Source organism: Kwoniella mangroviensis (assembly GCF_000507465.2).
Source record: "Kwoniella mangroviensis CBS 8507 chromosome 1 map unlocalized Ctg01, whole genome shotgun sequence".
Classification (NCBI taxonomy): Eukaryota; Fungi; Basidiomycota; class Tremellomycetes; order Tremellales; family Cryptococcaceae; genus Kwoniella; species Kwoniella mangrovensis.
The window spans coordinates 5,221,385-5,239,207 of record NW_027062533.1 but is presented as its reverse complement, the minus strand read 5'-3'; the positions used below and the strand labels follow the sequence as shown (position 1 = coordinate 5,239,207).

General features: G+C 45.2%; 7 protein-coding genes across 7 annotated transcripts; 4 read left to right on the top strand and 3 right to left on the bottom strand.

Moving 5' to 3' along the window:
• Positions 1 to 516: 516 nt before the first annotated feature.
• Positions 517 to 2,212, top strand: I203_101971 (uncharacterized protein; the record flags this gene model as incomplete). The annotated part of the gene is made up of 9 exons (XM_019146475.2): positions 517 to 577; positions 658 to 794; positions 873 to 929; positions 989 to 1,071; positions 1,138 to 1,229; positions 1,295 to 1,335; positions 1,421 to 1,641; positions 1,705 to 1,829; positions 1,929 to 2,212. 9 exons carry the CDS (start codon positions 517 to 519, stop codon positions 2,210 to 2,212), a joined length of 1,101 nt encoding a protein of 366 aa, XP_019004008.2.
• A 195-nt stretch (positions 2,213 to 2,407) lies between these two features.
• Positions 2,408 to 7,344, top strand: I203_101970 (uncharacterized protein; the record flags this gene model as incomplete). Its single annotated transcript, XM_065516999.1, has 33 exons — positions 2,408 to 2,450; positions 2,516 to 2,818; positions 2,886 to 2,924; positions 2,975 to 3,319; positions 3,372 to 3,633; positions 3,686 to 3,720; positions 3,779 to 3,894; positions 3,938 to 3,958; positions 4,005 to 4,089; positions 4,132 to 4,192; positions 4,250 to 4,400; positions 4,449 to 4,559; positions 4,606 to 4,683; positions 4,735 to 4,819; positions 4,863 to 4,917; positions 4,987 to 5,019; positions 5,077 to 5,104; positions 5,158 to 5,179; positions 5,231 to 5,253; positions 5,310 to 5,342; positions 5,399 to 5,448; positions 5,502 to 5,529; positions 5,587 to 5,638; positions 5,693 to 5,761; positions 5,812 to 5,964; positions 6,072 to 6,132; positions 6,191 to 6,249; positions 6,301 to 6,458; positions 6,516 to 6,611; positions 6,680 to 6,836; positions 6,898 to 6,945; positions 7,002 to 7,069; positions 7,132 to 7,344. The coding sequence occupies 33 exons, from the start codon at positions 2,408 to 2,410 to the stop codon at positions 7,342 to 7,344; spliced, it is 3,141 nt and encodes a 1,046-aa protein (XP_065373817.1).
• A 295-nt stretch (positions 7,345 to 7,639) lies between these two features.
• Positions 7,640 to 9,414, bottom strand: I203_101969 (uncharacterized protein; the record flags this gene model as incomplete). Its single annotated transcript, XM_019146473.1, has 5 exons — positions 7,640 to 7,895; positions 7,961 to 8,172; positions 8,286 to 8,471; positions 8,543 to 9,034; positions 9,121 to 9,414. 5 exons carry the CDS (start codon positions 9,412 to 9,414, stop codon positions 7,640 to 7,642), a joined length of 1,440 nt encoding a protein of 479 aa, XP_019004006.1.
• Positions 9,415 to 10,131: 717 nt separating this feature from the next.
• I203_101968 (uncharacterized protein) lies at positions 10,132 to 11,737 on the bottom strand (the record flags this gene model as incomplete). Its single annotated transcript, XM_019146472.2, has 11 exons — positions 10,132 to 10,156; positions 10,226 to 10,254; positions 10,364 to 10,440; positions 10,509 to 10,634; positions 10,701 to 10,716; positions 10,795 to 10,861; positions 10,926 to 11,007; positions 11,075 to 11,084; positions 11,138 to 11,392; positions 11,482 to 11,576; positions 11,632 to 11,737. 11 exons carry the CDS (start codon positions 11,735 to 11,737, stop codon positions 10,132 to 10,134), a joined length of 888 nt encoding a protein of 295 aa, XP_019004005.2.
• A 932-nt stretch (positions 11,738 to 12,669) lies between these two features.
• On the top strand, positions 12,670 to 13,366 carry I203_101967 (uncharacterized protein; the record flags this gene model as incomplete). The annotated part of the gene is made up of 6 exons (XM_019146471.1): positions 12,670 to 12,750; positions 12,816 to 12,827; positions 12,957 to 13,029; positions 13,126 to 13,156; positions 13,210 to 13,237; positions 13,301 to 13,366. The coding sequence occupies 6 exons, from the start codon at positions 12,670 to 12,672 to the stop codon at positions 13,364 to 13,366; spliced, it is 291 nt and encodes a 96-aa protein (XP_019004004.1).
• A 175-nt stretch (positions 13,367 to 13,541) lies between these two features.
• I203_101966 (uncharacterized protein) lies at positions 13,542 to 13,921 on the bottom strand (the record flags this gene model as incomplete). Its single annotated transcript, XM_019146470.1, has 3 exons — positions 13,542 to 13,687; positions 13,762 to 13,819; positions 13,883 to 13,921. The coding sequence occupies 3 exons, from the start codon at positions 13,919 to 13,921 to the stop codon at positions 13,542 to 13,544; spliced, it is 243 nt and encodes an 80-aa protein (XP_019004003.1).
• A 686-nt stretch (positions 13,922 to 14,607) lies between these two features.
• Positions 14,608 to 17,668, top strand: I203_101965 (uncharacterized protein; the record flags this gene model as incomplete). Its single annotated transcript, XM_065516998.1, has 4 exons — positions 14,608 to 15,947; positions 16,000 to 16,059; positions 16,117 to 16,539; positions 16,597 to 17,668. The coding sequence occupies 4 exons, from the start codon at positions 14,608 to 14,610 to the stop codon at positions 17,666 to 17,668; spliced, it is 2,895 nt and encodes a 964-aa protein (XP_065373816.1).
• Positions 17,669 to 17,823: the final 155 nt, after the last annotated feature.

The following is a 17,823-nucleotide window of genomic DNA, read 5'->3' as shown; positions in this document are numbered from 1 at the left end:
ATGAATCTGGATGGATGTAACATGTGTGTTAGCATCGCAGGTTTGTACTTTTCAAACGGGTGGCAAAGGTGGTAGGCAATCATCGAAAGATATCGGTACATCACCTTCATGTCATTTTGGCGAAGCCACCAATGTATGGACATTAGATGAACATTTACACTGCGGATAAGAATGGTTCGAAATAAGTTGACACCTCCTAATCGAATGCTCATGCAACTACAGCTCCGAGTTGCAGCGGAGTTGAGGTGCTCCATGTGGTGGGCGACAGACCACTCGGACTTCTCCGCCCTTAGCCCACCGTGTTTATCTACGATTTTGGTGCCAGCTGCTAATGTTGGGAGTCTTTATGGGTTTATACTGAACATTCAGGCCTCATCCACCCAACACATCTAGTCTCATAGGCTATAGGTTTTGGAAATCATCCCTCAAGACCTTATTGCTCTAATCATACGCTATAGCACTTTTTACAAGACAGCTTTCCAACAGAAAGAAGTATCGGAAGGTGCTCTGGACCTCATGAGTGCTCATCCACTGATAGATACTCATGTTGATCTACCTTTAATCTTGAGAGCAGTCAGTAAATGTTGAGATCCAGTAGAATGATGTGATGACATCAGTCAGCTCATACTGATATCGATAATAGAACGAATCCTGTAGAGGCTGCTGAGCAGATAGCAGGACCATACCCCGGTCATGTCGATGTTCCGAAATTGAGACAAGGCAAATTGGGCGGCATCTTTATGGCTGTTAGGGTACCTTGTAGATCGGGAACAGACTACTTTCTACCTAGTGATGTGAGTGTAACTACCACTAACAAGCAGCTTTCTTTCCGAAAATACCAGTAGACATTCTCTGATTTGGTTTTCATGCAGGATGTAAGGGATGCGTTGGAACAGGTTGATCAGATTCAACTCATCATGGAAGAAAAGGTGAATCAAATTCCATTGATGCAAATCATGTATGGAGAAGCAACCTGACAGAAAGATAGGAATTTCAATATGCTCGAAGCTCAGAAGATAATTTCAAAGCTTTCAAGGCTGGTAAATTTGCTACTTTCATTGGTGTTGAAGGGTAAGTATCAACATGCTCCTCGTTGTCGTATCAGACAAGGTGTATCCTCACCTACATCGTGCTCAGAGGCCATATGCTCGGTAATTCGCTTTCGATCTTACGTATATGGGCACAATTGGGCGTCAGGTATATCACCCTGACACACACGGGACATAATGGTATGTTGACGGAAGAACATGCTCTCTGTCCCATACGCCTTCTTGCTGATTATTGATTAACTCAGCTTTCGCTTCCTCGGCGGGTAGTGAAGATCCTCTTGATCCGGTACATTCAGGAAATGGTCTATAGAAGCTAGGGGAAGAACTGATCAAAGAGATGAATTGAACAGGTAGGAAGTCCAATCCCTTAGTTGTACATTGACGGGCTCACTAAACTTCGCTTGATTGGTACAGTCATGATTGATCTCTCTCATGTATCCGATGAAACGATGAGACAGTCCATACAAATATCCAAAGCGCATGCCCTATTTTTTCATTCAGCCGCAAGAGCATGGTGGGATCATCCTCGTAATATCCCAGATGACGTTTTGGACATGATACGCAGTGAAGAAGGGAAAAACAACGGTGTGATGTGAGTGCATCTCGCGATACTGACTCCTACTAGATTGCTGATCAGATGTCACGACGATGTCAGTCACTGCGTGTTTTGTGATAAATTCGTTGGTCTCGAGGATCCCACTCTGCAAAAAGTAGCAGATCTTATTGAGTATATAGCTAAGAACTGTGGTAGAGCTCATGTGGGCATAGGATCCGATTTTGGTAAGTACTCGTAATTCGCTTCTCTTCCCTCTTTTCAGGCTGTCATTCGTGGCATGAAGCTGTTAGCAGCTGGTCTGATTGTTATCAATGGTTATATAGATGGCATAGATTATAGTGTCGAAGGGTTAGAAGATGCTACCAAGTATCCCGATCTCATATCAGAAATGATGGCCAGAGGTTGGACGGATGAAGAGATCATAGGTCTGATGGGAGGAAACCTAATGAGGGTGCTGGATGAGGTAGATCGAGTACAGCAGCGATCGAAAGATCAGGAACCTTCAGGTGCAGTGTATGATCAGAGGACGGATGATAACTTACCAGGGTTGGCGAGAGGGCATCTAGAAGAGAGGAGTAACAATTTAACATTAGATAGTATGTTATAGTGGATGCAACCGTGTGAAAGTTGATTTGACCAGCATGACGTTTGTTTGGCTCCAGTCGAAGATTAAAGATTGTACCATTCGATCGAAATGAGCATGCACTGATCCTGTAACAACCTCACTTTTGTAAGTCTGACAACTACTACAATAGTCATCAAAATCATCTGCTTCTTCTCCACATGAGGACCGCACCTCATCATGAAACGCAGGAAACCAGCTCTCATCTCAACAGCTGAACCACGTAAGTCAACATCTTGATTTCACTTCGATCCCCCTGAGATACTTCATCTGAGACGTTTGGCTTAGTGTCGGATGACGAGTTCATCACCGAATCGAGAGCATCAGCAAAAGCTTATGCAGAGGTACAGAAGATCCAAGCTGAGCGGGAGAGGATCAAGGAGGATAATAAGGAGAGGAAGAAAAGAGGGGAACAAGCATTAGCTCTACCCAAATTACCTGGAACAAAACGGAAATCCGAAGGTGTCTTTAAAAAGGATGAATACGAGAGTAATTCTAGCGAAGATGAGGATGAGGAAAGCTGGCTAGAATATGGGGAGGGAAAGAGGGTGAAGAAGAGGAAAAGGGATGAAGATCTGAAATATGAAGGTCGTGAGTTATCAGTCGTCTTTGTGAATTCTTCACCTCGCATGTGAGGACCTGATGTGAAGGATAATAGAGGTCATTCTACCTTTCAATCCCCTATACCACCTCTCAGGTAAGTGATGAGTCTTAAATTGGCAGAGTCCTGCTAACAAGACGCTACAGGTTTACCGGATCCAGAGAACAAAGCGGCAGAAGCTGAAGCAGCCAAGCAGAAGATGATCGACAGGTTAGCCGGGAGAAAGTCAACTTCTAGTCCTGTCAGGAGTTCGCCAATACCAGCAAGCAGTAGTAGCCCCATGAAGCCATCCCTTTGTACAGGTATATCTGGCCAGGATACCGAAGATAACGAAGATGATCGACTACTTGAAGAAGCTCCCGAAGGAGACTACGACGATGAAGAGAATGAGGTGATTGTGCCATGGGGGCGTACGGTCAAGGTAGAAAAAGGAAATGGAGCTGAGATAGAGGAAGAAGGTGTATATTCTGAGGATGAAGAGTTGTTTGCTAGTGGGTCGAATCCTTGACGTCTCGGTGTAATCATAATGACATATATCCTTAGAAACACCTACCCAGACTAAACCACGGAAATCGACCTCACAAGGTGGCCTTGAATCGGATGATCTGCCTCCTTACAGACCAACCTTCCCCTTCAGCGAAGAGCAGGCCAAAATAGGTCCATACCCTTTAGATGAGGAAGCAACAGATATAGCTGTTCCTCAATCGATCAATCGGTTTTTGAAGGCATATCAGCAGGTCGGAGCTAAATTCCTGTATGAACATTACAAGCAAGGGATGGGAGGGATATTAGGGGATGACATGGGGTAAGACCATCTCAATTTGAGGAGCTCACGCTGATATCACTTATGACGACAGTCTTGGGAAGACCATTCAAGTCATATCCTTTGTGAGTGAGAGTTGTTTGACTTGTGCTGATTATATAGCTCTCCGCCATAATGCGTAAAACAGGTACTTCAGCCGATCATCAAAGGCGGAAACGAATGATAAGACAATCGAGCGAGGATCTCAATCCACGCCATTGGCCTACAGCTCTTATTGTATGCCCAAAGTCTTTGGTCGGAAATGTAAGTCTTGCTTTTATTGAGTTGCTTTGCTGATGGATCTTAGTGGAGCAGGGAGCTGGATACTGTAAGTATCTTTGGTTCAAAATGTCTTAGGCTCATATGTCTGGTAGTGGGGCTACTTCGAATATGCTATTTGGAGATCCGACAACTGGTCAGATGTGCGAAGTTCATTCATGCAGGGATTTCATGACATCAGTGAGTCTGAGATGGTACAACCCACCAGTTGACAATGACCAGTCTTGACTTCCTACGATACTGCACGAAATACCATCGAACACCTCAAGAGTATACCTTTATCGTAAGTTCCCATAATATTAATATCCATAGACTCCACAAGCTTATGGATACTTTCTAGCGTGGTGATCGTTGACGAGGCTCATCGGATGAAAGAACCTGGAGCACAAGCTACTTTAGCCTTAAAGTCTATCGACTGCAAGATCTGTTTTGCTTTAACGGGTACATTGGTGCAGAATAGGATGGACGAGATGTGGAGTGTGCTAGACTTTGTGAGTCCTGCTTATGACATCCCTTTGTCCGACACTGATTCCTGGTAGACTCACCGCGGGTGGGCTGGTACTCTCAAAGAATGGAAAGAGTTCGCTGTCAATCCTATCAAACGAGGGCATAGACACGAAGGTACTGCTGCAGAAGTCATTACAGCAATTGTGAGTGACTCCAATCGCACCGAATCCGGCGCTGATATCCTGCTAGATGAGACTTGGTGTTATGACCCAGAAGATTTTGCCTCATTTCTACTTGAGGCGAGATAAGCGTTTGATCGCTCATGAAGTGAGTAATTTTGGCAGAGGTATTTGTCAACAAGACTGACTGGATTCTTAGCTTCCGGAAAAGCGTGACATGGTGGTCTTTTGCCCTTTGGCAGAGATGCAGATCTTCGCATATCGCAACCTCATAGCATCTGAGGGTGAGTGTGTCATCCATACCATAAACGCTGATTCAGTTTTCAGACATTCAATTCTTGCTTCGGCGTAATGATCCATGTGAATGTGGATCGGGCGAAAAGTGAGTCTTATGTCGTTGACGGAGCTGACAAATTAGACGAATCAAATGTCATCATCCTGAAACGTCGAGAGGTGAGAAAGTTAATGAAGTGCTATTGAAAAAGTGAGTCTTGCGACGATCCCACGTCAGTCGACTACTGATCTGGATGTACTCCGATAGCCTAGCCGCGTGCAAGAAAGTTGCCAATGTAAGTGAATTTCCTCAGCTTGCTTGAACGCCGATAGCTAATCTTCTTTGCAGCATTTCGGCCTGCTTTATCACGGTAAGTAAATCAATCCACATGTAGAAGTCAAATCTCTGACAGCTCTTGTAGCGAAAGACGACTCGCCCCATACCGTGAGTATGAACCTGATGTTTGTAAGGAATCAAAGATGCTGAAAGTCAACACATAGCGGGCCATCAACCGACACTTCTTCAAGATATGTGTATGTATGGATCCTTCGAAGGTAAGGTTCTGAGCTGATTCGGCCCGACGGAACAGGCCGGACAGGATTACGATTCCAAACAACATAATGTCGTGCAGGCTGCACTGTGAGTGATTATTATCATGCGCGCCAGATCTTGTCATTGACCAAGGAAAATAGGGATCCTGGAAACTGTGGAAAGTGGACAGTACGTTCGTTCTTACAGATCCATCAGGGGAATCGAGCCGGTCTGATTCTTGGCTAGCTTCTCGAACAAATGCTGCTTCAATGGCGGAACAATCCTGATGACAACAAAGGTGGGTGTTTTCTATATTGTACAACAAGTGGCTGATTGACTGACTACCTTTCAGTCTTAATCTTCTCAAACTCGGTACGATTGCTCAAGATGATCTCCGAATTTATCTCCACCTCATCTACATGTGAGTCTCAAGAAGAGAAAGCGAGCTGCCAAAGCTTATAAGTCTCGCAGTGGCTGGATTTGCATTTGACATGCTCACAGGTGAAGTGGGAAATACCGAAAGAATGGACATGGTGGATCGGTTTCAAGATCGAAGTCAAGATCATTTCGTTTTGCTAATCAGTACTCTAGCGGGAGGTGTGGGATTGAACTTGACAGCTGTGAGTGACCCAATAAATCAAACAGGGCTGACTGGTTAGGCAAATAAAGTAGTCATTTTCGACCCGGATTGGAGTGAGTGGACCTGAACGTTGCCTGAGCTGACATTTCAGATCCTGCGAATGACCTTCAAGCGATGGACAGAGCATTCCGAATAGGTCAGAAGCGTACTGTGTGAGCTGTCCGGCATGCGATAAACAGGCAGGACTCCAAGCTGACAAGCTCGATGCAGTGATGTATATCGTCTCATCGGACAAGGGACCGTCGAAGAGCTCATGTATGAAAGACAAAGTGAGCGAGACCCTCGCTGGTATTGTATGTGTATTGATCTTAGTGCCGTAGTCCACAAACAGCAAAGATCCCGACAGTTGAATGACGGTACTTTCGAAAGCCGTATTCATCAAGGTTTTGATGGGGCCCGAACAGAGAAAGATCAAGGTGAACTCTTCGGTATACAGAATATCTTCCGCTTTGACCCAAGGGGTTTCGTATCTCGAAATGTGAGTATATTGTCTCCCAACAGCCCAGGAAAAAGTTGCATACTGATGACTCAACAGATAGAACGAGTTAGACAGGCAGAAGATCGGTTTGTACAGGATCTTATCGAAGCTGAATACATCGACTCCGAGGGGGAAGATGAAGATGATTCGGAAGTGAGTATTCCATCCTCTTCATCGGGAAGACGTATCTCAGCTTGCTTACTGAGTCCCGGGACCTCCAGGACGAAGCTGGCAGAACTATGAAGAACGAGCGGAAAGCACGAGATCTACATAGAGCCCACTTGAGAGCTGCTAGTCAGAGAGGTGGGGATAATGACGCGGTATCGCGAAGGCGAGAGGAGGATGTCGTCAATGATATATTGGGCCATGGCAGTATCAGTGAGTCACATCTTTGGCCAGTGAAAATCTGTAACACGCACTGATGAGACATTCTTGTTAGGTGCAAAGAAGGATAATGACGATATCCTACAAAAGTTGGGCGTCAACAGTGAGTTGTGAGACACCTGATACCTCGACCTCATTGCTCAACACTTCTACGAGCAGCTCGGATACATGAACAAGCGTTCCGAGATTCGCCCGAGGAAAGAGCGATCTACGAGATCGGAGTACAGGTCAGTCGGAGTTTTGCATCTTCAGTCGAATGCAGCTTGCTTACTAGGATCGACACATTCAGGTTCTCCGTGATAATCCGGATCTAGCGAGGAAGATCAAGGCGAATGATCTAGGCAAGTTAGGTCGTTCAGTCGTAAGACGCAAAAAGGTCATCGATGCGGATAATGCTCATGATGCCGAGCCATGGAAAAAGAGAATACAAGAAAGGACGGAGAAAGCTAATTCAGAAAACTCGAAAGAAGCCCAGAGGGTTTTGGCTGAATTGAGCGATTGATCATTGGGCAGTATGACATATGTTTTATATCCTGCATTTATACCCAGATGTATACCTCATCAGATATTGTGGTATCCTAATTTCAATGTTATATACCTTTAATGTATCTTGATATCTTCCTTGATATATGGAAAGGAAAAAATGTAAAAACCCCATCTATGAATTGTATTTACTCTAGGTTATTCTATATACATATAAGTATTCTTGTATGATGTTTTTACTTGAACCCTAAAAGAAAAGAAAAATAGACTGTATCCGTCCGTAGATACCTTGATTGGTATTTTTTTTTTCTTCTCTATCTAGTCTTAAATACTCTATCAGGTACATTCTCACCATCTATGTGTCTTCTTACATTCTCACTCCTCATGATAGCATTGGGATCGACTCGTTGAAGTACCGATCTGAAATCGTTGAATTTGGGGTAAATGACCTCGAGATCTTTGGGTCGAAATGAATGTTGTTTGGCCCAGTGAGGTCTACCACCGTGTGAGGCAAGGAGAGAAGCGAACTTCTCGTGGAATTTACGGTACGGGACTGCTAAACCGTATGGTCTGATACACACCATGAAATCAGTCAGGAAGTAATTATTGAAGAATGAGGATTGAGGTAAACTCACCGATAAGTAACGACACCGATCCAACATGTCTCCCTTCCGTAACTGGGACTCAACCAGATATCATCCTGAGCGGACCATCGGATCTCTATTGGGAAATGAACTCGTAGTCCATCATGATCTGCTGCCTCTTGGTTTAACCATACTCGCATTTCTTCTAAACACTGTTTAGCTTGGGATGCATCGATAGCCCATTCGAGAGCGTATTGAGGGAACTAAGTGGTAAAAAACGATGGTGATTAGTTAAATTGCTTGAGGGAGAGTAGATCGATAGGTGTAAGATCAAGGAGCGAAGGGAAAAGGAGAGAAAGCTTTATTTAAGACTCACCAAACAATCGAAATTTAAAATCTTATACCCATCATCGACTACTTCACTTTCCTGCTTGGACAACCACCATGCCCATCTACCGACGAATGGAGTAAATGAAGGGAATATACGGGATACGAAGAGGAAGAATTGGGTAACATGGAAGCCTAGGATGTGAGCGAGGAGAGAAGCAGTAGGTTGAGCAGGCTAAACAAAGGTCTGGATCAGCTTCTGCGTCTACTGTACAAAATGTTCAAGAGTAGTATGATATAACTCACTTGATAAGTTCTATTGGCTCTACCAACTATCATACCTTTTCCATCAGGGTACCACCATACTCTAACGTGTTCAGCACTCTTCTTGATCTCATCCAAATTATCCAATACCTCGTCAACCGATTTGGGTTCCTTCGTCTCCTTCAACCTGAAAGCTTCCTCCACCTCGATCTCAACTTCCAACATCAATCCAGTTGCGCCCAATCCACATAAACTAGCTTTAAACAAATCGGGATCATCGTTAGGAGACACCTTCACGACGGGTGCACCGGGTAACGGTAAAACCAAGACCAACGATCGAACATGCTGTGATAAGACTGGGAAAGTGACACCTGATCCGTGGGATGCGGTTGATATTAATCCACCGATCGTTTGATCGGATATCGATCCGATGTTGGGTAAAGCCAATGGAGGGGAGGTAGCAGCCAGGGAAGAGTGGACTTGATGAAGTGTAGTGCCGGCCATGAAGATTGCAGATTGTTTTTCATGGTTAATCTGATCGAGCATCAATATGACATCAGTACCAGTACATGACAGTGTATACATCCTATACGAAGGTAGGAGTGCTGATGTGGACTCACTTTGACGACACCTTTCAATCCTTCCATCCTGATCAACCATCCATTCGTGCATGCCAGATCGGATGGCGAATGACCCACACCAACAGGATGCACTCTCGCACCTTCCCTTCTGGCCAACTCGATTATCTGTCTACACTGCAATGCCGTCGTAGGAGCAAACACCCTCTGAGGTTGACATTTGAACGTTTTTGCCCAATTGGTGAATGTAGCTTGAGGTGAGGAGGTCGGTATCGATATGGGTTCTAGAGATTGTTGCAGTTGCTGTGACGATAGAGCGCCGAGATCTTCGGACATGATGAAAAGACACTATACGATATGCAAAGGAAGTTGGAAAGGGTATGCCAAGTGAGCTAGAACAATGACAATGATCCTTTTGTTGGTAAATTCGGCCGATTGTCAATTATCGATCAGTCGATTATCTCTCTGGAGCCGTTATGCTGTATGCTTTTATTTTGATAATGGTGATGAGGATGGGTATAGAATGTCAGATCGACAGCTTGAGATATTCTCGACGAGGTATATGTAAGCGATAACTAGGATGACGGAAGGAAGAATGTGTTTTGATCGATGGCGATTCTCAGTTGAATTCCTAATTTTCAATAATGTTGGGTTTATTTACCTGATTTAACTTACCTGATTACTCAGTGCCCATGAGACCCTGAATCACATTAGACACCGTACATGGACGAGTAACCCCCGTTCATCGTTCAATCCTCACTATCTTTCTGAATCCATGCATGCATCATCTTGTCTCATCTCTCACCTTCTTGCATACAGACACATACACAAACCCCGACCGATGACCGACCCAGATACGAGATTGTTTCGACATTATGCAAGAAACTGGACGAGTATATGCTATGTAAATAATCTATGATCACATCATCCCACCTCTCAGATCGGTTCACCGATCTCAATCCCATTTTACTTCGATTGCCAAATTGTCCATAACTGTTTCCTCTGATGACGAATCGTTTCAAACATGTGCAAACTTAGATATAACATCCCCTCTTATCTCGTTGGAAGGAATTTGGATCTGCATATCATTACAAGTGATCATCAGTACTCTCATCTTGCGTTCACGCAAAAGCAATAGAACACTTACGCTTCTCGATACATCTGTTCATCCGTTCTCTGATATCCGTGCAATAACAATTGGCAATGATCACATCACATCAGCACTTGCAGTATAGCTTGGCATCGTCCTGACTATTCGGCGATAACCGATGCTCGTCAAACTCACCCTGAAGACACAGATACCCGCAAAGATCGCAGCGGTGAAGACGAGTGAATCGTACACAAACCAGAATATGAACCATGCTGGAGAAAAGAGTAGACCTAAGGTTCAGTTCCTGCTGACATCATCTGGAAAGTAGCCTAAAACTTACAGCTTGTTGGCCAACCCAACAATTCGGAAAACTGAGCACAATCCGATGTATTCCTCTTATCGAACAGCCTTTCGTCTATGTAGTCCCATACCACGTAAAAGAGATTCATCACTCCGACAAAGAGGACTGTGAGGCAATTTAAATGTCAGCACTCTGGCGGAACTCCGAGAGATAGTCAGTCGATCGACATACCGAAGAATCGTAAAGCCTACGATATTAATGTATTGAGCACTATCAGAATTCACTTTTTCTCGTCTTCATCATACATACACCCTGATGTACTTACATTTCCATGATCACCAAACCATAGTCCAATTAAGAGAGCCTCACATCCTATTATACTCGCGTATGCGCTGTCGTCCCAATCCATCAGTCAATTCAGTGAATTCACTTCTCGCAAAGGATTATTACACTCACATCCAATGATCGGCTCTCAGTACCGGCACTAGTAATCCAAAATGCAACACCAAAGCACAAGCTTTCGAAGCGACGATGTTGACTAGTTTCGAGATTTAGATCTTATTCCATGACATTCATTTCATCTCGGTAAAAAAATCTGAACTTACATCCGGAAAACTAGAACATAAATCAGCAACTACGTATATGCATCGATTACAAAATACACTTACAATGAACAGAAATCCAACTATCGATGAACCGATATATCCAGAAGCCAGCGTAGCTACTGCACTTGGACTCCAAAATGTCTGAGCGAAGGTAGGCATGGCATAGGGATTACGTGGTATTCTCGGTGTGGTCCTCATCAATCCCATGACGTGTGTTGCCCCTCCGTCGTTTGGATCTATACATATACTGACCACTTGTCCTCCGCAGATTAGACCCATGGCCAAGTGACAGAGCTCATGCACTCCCACGGTGAATAGCTATACCATTTCTCATCAGTTGAGAAATCCCTAGGTCAATATAGTAGAGAAAGGATGGTAGAATTATCAGAGGATACGGACAGACTCACCTTCAACCCGGCTATGGCATCCCTCAGTATCGGTAGATTCCACGCTATGAGAATGGCCAAGAACATCACACATGCTGCTATCACCGTATTCGTCTCTAACAGCAAGCAGGTATATCAGCGGCGATTTTGAAATCGTGTATTACAACATACGGAATGAATTGGGTGTTATATTCGCTCTTGCTACGAAGGAGTGGAGAGGAGAGCTTGAAGAATTGGTGATCTCCAGTATAGGCTGCGGTATCGTTTGAGGAGGCATGGTGGTCAACTGAAGTTGGTTTTGGGATATGAGATATGGGATATACGTTGGTTGACAAGGTGGAGAACAAGTATACAAGATGATGGTCTCAAAATCCACAACGATCTTCTTGATAGTCCGACTTGATCTGATATGTCCACTATTAGACTTCTCCGTATGAAAGGATGAGCTGCCCGAATGTTGTCTTGGGTGATTTCCGAGAACGGTTGAGAAGGTTGGCAGTCAAAGTGATTCAAAGTCCTTTATGGTACGTGTATATCCGGAATGGGGATTGAGCATGTGAAAAGTCTTGTCTGATAGGGTATGAGTGGGTGTGAGTATGCTTATGACGATAGGAATGATCTAAGGATGTATGATGTTATGATCGGTGGTATGGGTAACTTAGTAAAAGTGATTGATGTATGTTCATGTTTATGCAAAGGGAAGTCACGATAGACACTGTCCGATTCGTATGCATCCATGGTCCCATTCCCATGCGTGTGAGTGAGTGTGTGTGTTGTTGTTGTCATCGTTGATTCATGTTCTACATATATCCATGCTCAGAATTTCAATGTTTTTTGGGCATGTTTCCGCTGTCTCCCTTTGAAAGTTCACCTCATCCAGACCCCCTTTTGCTGGTGATCGGACTTCCGCTTGCGTATGAGCTCAAGGTGGTCGAATGGTCGGTCTTCTGCACACAGCCATGAGGGTCCGAGCATGAGATGCAGCTACATGGGTTTAGTCTATGTGATGTTGTTGGCATACTGAGCTGCCACAAGCGGATAGAGTGGTCAATCTCCGTCATAGCACCCCATTTGATTCCGTAACTCGTCCCTACCTCACTTCCATTCCCATCAGTCAATCAGTCAGACAGCCGAATCCTTGACGTCAAAGTCGAGCATGATATCCCTCGTTCGACCATAACGTCGTATTACTGAAAAACCACCCTCAAAATGTCCGCCCCAGCTGCTATCCCCACTCCTCCCGCTCCTATCGCTGCTCCCATCCCAAGCGAGGACCAAATCGCCAGGAAGGTAAGCTATCTGTTCGATGGTGTAGCTACGAGTCTTAGCTGATTTGATTCATGTTATTGTTGCAGTTCGACAACTGTGTAAGTCAAGTATCATTGCTCATCTCGCGAGGAAAGGCGGTATCCAAGAAGATGGTCAGGGAAGGACATTTTGGAGAACTACGTTGTCGGTAGATGATGAATGGTTGAAGTTGACATGAATCTCTATAGGTTGCCGATCTTCTCGTAAACGCTGGTCTCGGTTTTGGTGTAGGTGTAGTAGCTTCAGTCCTTCTCTTTCGAAGTGAGTTCTGCTCTGTAGGCTTCCCCACAGATTCAATCAGACAATGCATCTCTTACTCAAACGATCCTCACTAACATGACTCTTATCCATTCACAGGACGAGGTTGGCCTGTAGCTCTTTCTACTGGGTGAGCTCACTTATTCTTCTCATAAAATGATCTCATCGCTGACGATGTCCCAGTTTCGGTGCCGGTGTCGCCTACTCAAATGTGAGTAGCTGATGGAGATCTGCGATTGCGATGACTACATAGCTAATACAATGGTTGTTTTAGTGCAACTACTCCCTCAACCCTTACGTCCTCCCCGGTACCAAAGTGCTTCCTGCCAACAAGTCATAGGGATACGCATGTAATAGAGGAATGGAGTAGACGCTATGCATACAAAATATTGAACATTCTTCGGTGGTTATCTGAGACTATCAGATATACTTGATGATAGTCACACGTCCAATGTCCATTGAGAAACGTTGTATATCATTTCGTTATACCTGTGGGGATTGTACAGAGTACCCTATCAAGATATTGAGTCTGACCGCTGAGAGGCATGCTCCTTCCCCTGTACTTCCCAAGGTACACCTCCCACCTGACCAATTCTTTCCTGGGCAATCTTCGTATCTGTCGTATCTCGTGGTATCTTCCGCTGCTCCTCTCCCAGCATAGCTATCAATGAAGCGCCAACATCCAAACATCAGCTCCATACTATTTATACATATCTGAGAGCCTTGTGTACATACTTCGTCTGTACAGGATAGCTGTTGTCACCACTAAAATGGGGAAAGATACGATGATTGTCTGTTCAGGTAAAATTGCGTCAGTGTCTGCCGTTCTCCGAGGGAAATGACAACAAATACTCACTCTCAGACGTTTGGCATCAGCGTTAAGGGGTTTTGACATTTTAGTAGACGGTGTACAGGAAGTTGGTGGGCTGTTCAAATCATCAAAATGCACCGAGCAGGGCTAAATAAATCCAGCGTCCAGCATGGTTGAACCTCATTTAATGGTTGAAAAGAATATAACATCCGGCCGAGCCTTACGTAACAAATCTCGGATAGAGAGATGGACGATTCGACTTTAAGTCTGCATCTAACTTTCTCTCTCCCTCTCACTTCATCTCTTCACCTCGTATACATCTATCGTCTTGATATATCCTTATCATACGCTCCACAACCATCAGCGGGAGACAACTCGCAGTCAAGACGACTCGTCGGCTCAGAGGCCATCTTGTTCTTTCTGATATTCTTTTCTTGTATCCACTGAAATAAATCAAGCTCACAACCCTCGCCATCTCGTCTTCTCCCTACCACTTCAGTCAGGATTGTTGACGTGGAAGAGGACTAAGTAAGATTATACTGAAGCAGCTGAAGACTGATCCGTAAGTCAATGCCGATCACAGAGTCGCTGATGCACCTATGACATCGATACTCATCGTGAAATCCTCGTGCTGATAAGAATTCTCTCTACTCAGGCCACTAATCCCTCGGACCCTTTTGGAATACCGTCTTAAACCGTACCAGGTAAGACTTGTCTTGTCAAGTCTACTGAATTTATTGACTCGCATCTTCTGACTGTTCTGACATAGGATGTCGCACTTCCCACCATTCCCACCCACCCAATCCGGTCGATATTCTCCCAGCCGAGCTTATAACGATAGACCCCCTTTCCCGCCGCCTATCCCTCCCATCCCCCCTCGAGACTTCCCACCATACCTATATCCAAATTCAGCACCACCACCTCCTCCTCCATCTGCTTATCGGCCTTATAACGGGTATCCACCTGAACCTCCTAGGCCTCCTTATCCTGCATATGAACAACCTCGTCCGTCTTACGAAGATCACTATGATCCATATCAACCATCCGCCAATTCTTACAATGCAGTGCCACCTGCAATCCGTATACCTTCCGGGGGCTACTCTGCAGCATCCGCTATCGAACCACCTAGACGACATTCTAGACAATCATCACCACCTCGAAGGTCAATTCCGCCTCATGCCCGATCAGACTCCAGATCTATACCATCTGGTCCGCCCGATCTCACACTCTTGACTCACCCAACTACGGTTAATATCGGGGGCTTCACGGCTGCTGTGCATTCCCTTCCTCCCTCTCATCTTCCCATTACCAAGTATGTGTCTCTCAATCGAGATGATGCTATCGATCTTCACCGACAATTATGTTCAACCCGCTCATCCGTATGGTATGCCGATGGATCGAGTAGAGCTGGAGAAGCTTGGTGTGCTGCCGTGGAATGGAAAGTCAACTCGAATCTTTCCGGAAGTAAGATGAGAGGACACATCCTGGGAGGAGATGCTCTGGAATCTGAATTCGGTGGGATTTACAAAGCTGCAGAAGGGTTTAGAGAACTACTCCAACAATCCATCAAGGATGGTGTGCCGATCTCACACGAGCTCACGGTATTTTGCGATTCTCAAGCGGCCATCATTGGTATAGACACCTCTTCGCGACTCGAAGCTGTAAAATTTGATCAGCTTTGGCGAGAGATCTGTACCGAATATCTCCATGCTCAGATGACGCTTGTTTGGATCCCAAAGGATAGTGGTGTGGAGGGTCATAATCTCGCGGACAAGATTGCTACCGTTGGCGCAAGCAATTCTTATCTCAAGAGAAGAAAGGAGAGAACGTTAGCAGATGTTTACATGCGACCCGGAGGTGGAGAACCCGAGCCATCTGCCAGCTCAGAGCCTGGCCCTTGGCAAAGAGGAGATTCAGAGCCATCTCGACCCAGAATGCCATTCGATCGCCCTGTGCCAGCTGCTCTTTCACCACCTATCCTCACAAGTGGAGAGCCTGGTGAGTATAACGATCTCGAACTCGATCTTGGCGCAATGCAACAACCTTCGGCAGCTATTGATGGTGAAGATGAAGGGATTCAGCCTCGTGAAGGTGCGATCTTCGTTACTCAGTGAGTCATCGTCAGTATGTGGAAGAACGACATTTTACTGACTTCACCTTAGCTTCCCACATGAAGCATCAGCTAAAGATATCGGGATATTGTTTGCACAATACGGAGAAATGTAAGTATTTATGATTTAGATTGGCTCCTATATACCTACGCTGACGACATTATTCAGCGTCGCCGTCGATATCTTCCACATTTCCCCGGCTCTTCCTCGTTACGCCAATGTCACTTACAGCGACCCTGCATCTGGCATCGCGGCTATCAATGACCTTCATCGCAAGCCTATCAACCTCGATTCACCGTTCGCGCGAGAGAATGAGGCTGATCTGGACTTATGGAAAAATTGGGCTGGTCAATTGACGGTGGTGTTGCATGAGCCCCCTCGTATAGTCCCCGCCGCTGTGGAAGCCGACTTCCCTGATCTGCCTGACTGGGCGAGAGGAGAGAAGGATGCTGCTCACAAGAATGAAGAGGACGAAACGATGGAGGTGGAAGGGCAGATCAAAGAGGAAAGAAGTCCCAGTCCCGAGATAGAAAGTAGGAAGCGAGAGAGGGAATCGCATCCGGAAGACAGAACTGTATCAGCAGCAGAATCGTGAGCTCCAAATTGACTCAGTTCGAAAATCGTGACTGATAATCAGTTCTCTTGCAGCATTGCGCCACCTTCACCCAAGCGTGCACGACAGGATATCGATGATACCACTCCGAACTCTGCTGCAGAAAAGCAACTTCCTAGAAATTCTGATTCTATTCCTACTGCTGACTCCACTCACATTGTGCCTACTTTGACCCAAAGTGCCGTGTCAAATCTGACGGAAGACTCACCAGCCTCTCAAGACCCTATAACAAGCAAGATCGCATCGCCTCAAGTGGCTGCACCACGAGACACTCCACCGGTGATCGGGCTGCCTCCTTTCCCACTCACTTTGAAGGCTAACGATACGGCAAAGGTACCCACTCCTCAAGCTCAACCCATCAGTCTGGCACCTATGAATGGTCATGCTTCCTCTCATCCGACAAATACATTGCCTCCTACACCTTTGACTGCTGAAAAACCCTCCATGGGTGCAAGTATCCCTTCAAGATCTCCTCGACAATCCACACCTCAATCAACCACATCAAGCTCAGCGAAACCTGCAATCACCAATTCCGCTTCGGAGTCGCAGGAAAGTCCCATCAAGATTAGTGCTAAAACCTTACGAGCTCACTTGATCTTGGTCCATAACTCACTTTCAAAGCACGAGATTGACAATTGGATCGCTCACACCTGTCTCATTGCTCATGATATTGATCACGCCCGACGAGCGCTTCAAGCCGACCTTTACGCTACGGACGAATGTTTCATATCTGGACGAGATCTCGAACGTGCTCTCTCTGCGAGAGGTTTCACACCCCCAAGAGTCGACGCGTTCATCACCAAAGTACTGAAAGTTTTAGATGGGATCGCTGCTGCGGAAGAACCTGAATCTGATCAACCTGATTCTGACGAAGATATCGAACGATTACAATCTGAATTGACTGAATCACTCAGTAACTACCCTAACGAAACTAAAGAAGCTATGACCAATGCAGCTAGAGTGATGGAATTTTTGATGCGAGGTAAAGAATTACAAGAGAAGAAAAGACTCGAGGTGGAAAGAAGAGTGAAAGTTTTGGAAGGGATGGTCAAAGTTGGTGAAGTTGTTGGAGGAGTGGTACGATACTTATTGACTGAAGATAAGTAGTTATTGAAGTTACTGAAGAATTGATTATGATGGTGGGAAGTATCTTGATCCTTGTTGGTATCTTGTTTCTAAATTATGAAGGAAGAAACGATGGAAATGTGGTTCTTGCGAACGAAGATGATGAATATGTAACTTATACATGTATACATGACGAT